This window comes from Hemitrygon akajei, chromosome 2, assembly GCF_048418815.1.
Source record: "Hemitrygon akajei chromosome 2, sHemAka1.3, whole genome shotgun sequence".
Lineage (NCBI taxonomy): Eukaryota > Metazoa > Chordata > Chondrichthyes > Myliobatiformes > Dasyatidae > Hemitrygon > Hemitrygon akajei.
In genome coordinates, this window is record NC_133125.1 from 2,828,661 (window position 1) to 2,834,756 (window position 6,096).

The 6,096-nt window shown below is 40.5% G+C and overlaps 1 protein-coding gene across 3 annotated transcripts in view; it reads left to right on the forward strand.

Moving 5' to 3' along the window:
* Window positions 1-5,660, forward strand: part of mctp1a (multiple C2 domains, transmembrane 1a) — a 553,815-nt gene extending 548,155 nt beyond the window's left edge. For all 3 annotated transcript variants that reach the window (XM_073066356.1, XM_073066347.1, XM_073066365.1), the window contains one exon: window positions 5,208-5,660. In XM_073066356.1, the coding sequence (XP_072922457.1) occupies window positions 5,208-5,282 (75 nt within the window). In that variant the 3' untranslated portion in view covers window positions 5,283-5,660. The remainder of the gene's footprint in view (window positions 1-5,207) is intronic.
* The last annotated feature ends 436 nt before the right edge of the window (window positions 5,661-6,096 follow it).

Genomic DNA, 6,096 nt, shown 5'->3' on the forward strand with positions numbered 1-6,096 from the left:
TAGAGGTATGTAAAATTATGAGGGGGATAGATAGAGTTGACGTGGATAGGCTTTTTCCATTGAGAGTAGGGGAGATTCAAACAAGAGGATATGAGTTGAGAGTTAAGGGGCAAAAGTTTAGGGGTGACATGTGGGGGAACTTCTTTACTCAGAGAGTGGTAGCTGTGTGGAACAAGCTTCCAGTAGAAGTGGTAGAGGCAGGTTTGATTTTGTCATTAAAAAAAAAATTGGATAGGTATATGGACAGGAAAGGAATGGAGGGTTATGGGCTGAGTGCAGGTAGGTGGGACTAGGTGAGAGTAAGCGTTCGGCACGGACTAGAAGGGCCGAGATGGCCTGTTTCCGTGCTGTAATTGTTATATGGTTATATAAGATAAACTTCTTTTTAAAATACAATGGGCAATGAGGGTTTAGAATTCACTGCTGGGATAAAAGTGGAGGCAGATTCAGTTATGGAGTTTTAAAGGGGGATGGGTAAATAACTGAAATACTTGAACCTGTGGGGCTCGGAGCGGGAATGTTTTTATATAGAGTTAGTATTAACTCAGCTGAATGTCTAATTTACATTCTGTGATCCTGTATGCAATATAGGTTAGAATTTTTGTGGAGGACAATTGTACTGTTTATCATGAGGTATAGAATGTTATAGGCAGATTTGCATTTCAATTCTCACTTAACTTTAAACTCAAGGAAAATGTATTAGCAGTCCTAAAGATACATCAATAGTCCCTAAAGGTTGTATCCGTTACATGCAACATAAGTGATAAGTGTAGTTGCCTTGTATATTTGTATTCATAAATTCACTTCATAAGGACTAGAATAAAAATATCATTATCACACGAAAGGAATATTCAGGGACACCTGTCCAGCTCCATTCTAGAAGCTTTGAACAACACTAATTGCATATCATGTGCAGTCATAAGAATGGTACATAATAAAAAGTTTTAAGTTAAATCAACAAATACCACATTTTTCCACTTGTATTATAGACGTTACATTTTCAGTCATGTTTAGAGATGACACAATTTAAATATTTCTTTTGAAATTCATGAAAATAACATACCAATCACTTAATTACCAATTCATACATGGAACTACAACTTTGTGGCCATTACAGAGACTTCAATAGTAACAGAGATAACAAGGAGCAGATAGGGAGGCAGTTTTTGGAACGGTGCAATAATAATAAAGTTGCATTGATGGAAGATTTTAACTTTCCTAATATTGATTGGCATCTCCTTAGCGCAAGGGGTTTAGATGGGGTGGAGTTTGATAGGTGTGTTCAGGAAGGTTTCCTGACTCAATATGTAGATAAGCCAACTAGAGGAGAGGCTGTACTTGATCTGGTATTGGGAAATGAACCTGGTCAGGGGTCAGATCTCTCAGAAGCCTGAAGGCACACACTTAGCGATTCAGGAACAGCTTCTTCCCCTCTGCCATCCAATTCCTAAATGGACATTGGATCTTTGGACACATATTTTAAAAAATATACAGTATTCTGTTTCTGCATGTTTAAAAAAAATCTATTCAATATATGTAATTTATTTATTATTATTTTTTTCCTGCTATATTATGTACTGCATTGAACTGCTGCTTCTAAGTTAACGAATTTCACATCACATGCCAGTGATAATAAACCTGATTCTGAATTCTACAAGTATGTGAAAAGTAAGAGGATGAGCCATGTGAAAATAGGGCCAATCAGGTGCAATAGTGGAAATGTGTGCACGGAGTCAGAGGAGGTAGCGGAGGTACTTAATGAATACTATACTTAAGTATTCACTAGGTTAAAGGACCTTGGCAATTGTGGAGATTACTTACAGTGAACTGAAACACTTGAGCATATAGACATTAAGAAAGAGGAAGTGATGGGGCTAGATAAAAGCATTAAGTTAAAGTCACTGGGACTGGATAAGATGTACCCCAGGCTACTGTGGGAAGTGAGGGAGGGGACTGCTGATAATCTTTATATCATGAATAGGGATGAGAGAAGTACCGTTCCCTTTGCTCAAGAAAGGGAGTAGAGATAACCTAGGAGATTATAGACCAGTGAGTCTGACTTCAGTGTGGGCAAGTTGTTGGAGAAGATCCTAAGAGGCAGGATTTATGAGCATTTGGAGAGATATAATCTGATTAGAGATAGTCAGCATGGGTTTGTCCAGGATAGATTGTGCCTTACGAGCCTGATTGAATTCTTTGAGGATGTGAACAAAACATTTTGATGAAGGTAGAGCAGTGGATGTAGTGTGTATGGATTTCAGTAATTTCAGTAAGGCATTTGGTAAGGTTCCACATGCAAGGCTCCTTCAGAAAGTAAGTAGGCATGGGATCCAAGGAGACCTTGCTTTGTGGATCCAGAATTGCCTTGCCCACAGAAGGCAAAGGGTGATTGTAGATGGTTCACATTCTGCATGGAGAACGGTGACCAGTGGTGTGCCTCAGGAATCTGTTCTGGAACACTTCCTCTATGTGATTTTTATAAATGACCTGGATGAAAAAGTAGAAGGGTGGGTTCGTAAGTTTGCTGATGACACAAAAGTTGGAGGTGTTGTGGATAGTGTGGTTGTCAGAGGTTACAGTGGGACATCAATTGGATGCAGAACTGGGCAACCCAGATAACTGTGAAATGGTTCACTTTGGTAGATCAAGTTTGAAGACAGAATATAATATTAATGGTAAGACTCTTGGCTGTGTGCAGGATCTGAGAGATCTTGCGTTCCGTGTCCATAGGACACTCAAAGCTGCTGTGCAGGTTGACAGTGTTGTTAAGAAGGCGTATGATGTGTTGGCATTCATCAACCATGGGACTGATCTCAAAAGCCGAGAAGTAATGTTACAGCTGTATAAGACCTTGGTCAGACCTCACTTGGAGTACTGCGTTCAGTTCTGGTCACCTCACTACAGGAAGGATGTGGAAACTATAGGGAGAGTGCAGAGGAGATTTACAAGGATGTTGCCTGTATTAGGAAGCGTACCTCATGAGAATTTGAGTGAACTTGGCCTTTTCTCCTTGGAGTGATGGAGGATGAAAAGTGACCTGATAGAGGTGTATAAGATGATGAGGGGCATTGGTCATGTGGATAGCCAGAGGCTTTTCCCCAGGGCTGAAATGGATAACACAAGAGGCATAGTTTTATGATGCTTGGAAATAGGTACAGAGGGGTTGTCAGGGGTAAGTTTTTCCACACAGAGAGTGGTAGGCATGTGGAATGCAATGCCGGCAGCGGTGGTGGAAGCAGAAACAATAGGTTCTTTTAAGAGCCTCTTAGATAGGTAGATGGAGCTTAGAAACATGGAGGGCTATGCCCTAGGGAATTTCTAGGCAGTTTCTAGAGTAGGTTACATTGTTAGCATAACACTGTGTATTGAAGGGCCTGTAATAAGCTGTAGATTTCTGTTTCTCGAGGGGGAGCAATATCCTTGCTGGTAGGTTTGCTAGCATGGTTCGGGAGGGTTTAAACTAATTTGCAAGGGGGATGGGACCCGGAGCAGTAGAGCAGTGAAAGAAGTGCATGGAGTAAAGCCAGATCTAACATATAGAGAGGCTTTGAGGAAAGAGCAGCAGTATAAAGGTAGTAAGGTAGCAAATATTCCCCAGGCTGCTCCACGAGTCAAGGGAAGAGATTGTTGAACCTCTGGCTAGGATCTTTATGTCCTCGTTGTCCACGGGAATGGTACCAGAGGATTGGAGGGAGGCGAATGTTGTCCCCTTGTTCTAAAAAGGTAGTAGGGATAATCCTGGTAATTATAGACCAGTAAGCCTTACGTCTGTGGTGGGAAAGCTGTTGGAAAAGATTCTTAGAGATAGGAGCTATGGGCATTTAGGGAATCATGGTCTGATCAGGGACAGTCAACATGGCTTTGTGAAGGGTAGATCGTGCCTCACAAGCCTGATGAGAGTTCTTTGAGGAGGTGACCAGGCATATAGATGAGGGTAGTGCAGTGGATGTGATCTACATGGATTTTAGTAAGGCATTTGACAAGGATCCACACGGTAGGCTTATTCAGAAAGTCAGAAGGCATGGGATCCAGGGAAGTTTGGCCAGGTGGATTCAGAATTGGCTTGCCTGCAGAAGGCAGAGGGTCGTGGTGGAGGGAGTACATTCAGATTGGAGGGTTGTGACTAATGGTGTCCCACAAGGATCTGTTCTGGGACCTCTACTTTTTGTGATGGCTTTACTCTTTGGAGAGGAGGAGGATGAGAGGAGACATAATAGAGGTGTACAAGATATTAAGAGGAATAGACAGAGTGGACAGCCAGCACCTCTTCCCCAGGGCACCACTGCTCAGTACAAGGGGACATGGCTTTAAGGTAAGGGGAGGGAAGTTCAAGGGGGATATTAGAGGAAGGTTTTTCACTCAGAGAGTGGTTGGTGCGTGGAATGCACTGCCTGAGTCAGTGGTGGAGGCAGATACACTAGTGAAGTTTAAGAGACTACTAGACAGGTATATGGAGGAATTTAAGGTGGGGGGGGGGGGGTTATATGGGAGGCAGGGTTTGAGGGTCGGCACAACATTGTGGGCTGAAGGGCCTGTAATGTGCTGTACTATTCTATGTTCTATGTAATACTTTTAAGCAATTTACTGTTTATTAAAGGAAAAAAATTCAAATTCCTTGTTTTCCCAATACATAGATTGTAATATTAGAATGAATCTTCATTTAACTAAATAACCAGGCTAAGAATTTCTATTCTTTTTTCAAGTCTCTCTGGGAAACCAAGAATGCACTGTCCGAGCCTATATTTCAGTGTTGAAATTAGAGTATAGCAGCCCTAGCACTGGAGTCAATGTCTACTTGCTCTGGGGAAAGAAGGCAGAGCTTAGTTGCTGAGCTGTCAGTGGGGGAGAATTTGGAAACCAGTAACCATAGTTCTATTAATTGTAAAATATGTTTATAGAAAAAGACCTGGTTTCATCTTCTAGCTTGACCTCCTTCTCCTCTCCACCATCTTATTCTGACTTCTTCTTTCCTTTCAAGATGAATGATTTTGTCTGAAGCATTGCTGGCAGCAGTTGACCGAGTGCTTTTATAAAAAAAATCTTTAATATGAGAAATGTTACCTTTCTGTCTTCATCCCTGGCTGAACACTGAAACTGCCTACTGGAAGCCAGTAATTTTTCCATGCACCAACTTGATTGTACAGTTTTTTCCATTTTAACAAAGAACCATCTGATAATCTGGTTTATCAAAACTTCTCTTTAAACAGGTGCACTTCCATGAGCTGCCGCAAGAATCTAGTCATGGCCTGCTGATTTTTAAGAAGAAAAACAATTCAGCCTAGTCAATGTTCCTTAACAACAGAGCTATGCATCTGCTTTCAGAAGTCTATGAAGAAGAGGTTCCCTTTGTTCATTCACTTATTTTGATACTTATAATGAAATAACATCTGTAAATGTTGTACAATATTGAACTGTATTTGAAAATACTTATTATTGTATAAATCAATATTGTACATTCAACCTTTTGAAATTATGTTCTCATTGTATTAAAGCTTTGCAGACTGTACCTAATGCCTGGATCTTTATAATATATAAAAAGGTGGTAAATATTTACAAGACATCCTGTTGCAAGCAACCAGTCATTTTAAGTAATATTAGTGCATTACAAGAACAATGTTAAAGACAATTCCAAAATAAAATAACCTTAAAAAATGATATAACCAACATACATCTTTTTCGACTCTTCATTGCTAGATCAAAAATTTAATTGTCCTTCACAAAGTTAATTAAAACAAAAGTTAATGAAGCAAATCTATAGTTTTGGGATCTATTCCAAGTATCTCCACAGAGGTGGAGACAAAAGTAATTGTAGATGCTGGAATCCCGACCAAAAAATACAAACTTCATCTCTGGTGGCAGAGGGATACATAGTCAATATTTTGTGTCAAGTCCCTGCATCAGAGTTTAGAGTGCAGGAGAAATTAGCAATATAAAGACCTGAAGGGGAGCAGCATTGTGGAAGCTGGCAGGCAATAGGTGGAAACAGGTGAGGAAGGGGTTGATGAACATGTGGAGCCAGGTGAGGGCAGAGAAAGAGCACTGAGAAGGTGATAAGCAGAAACTACAGTTTCTGGAATCTGTTAAAGATGGTAATGA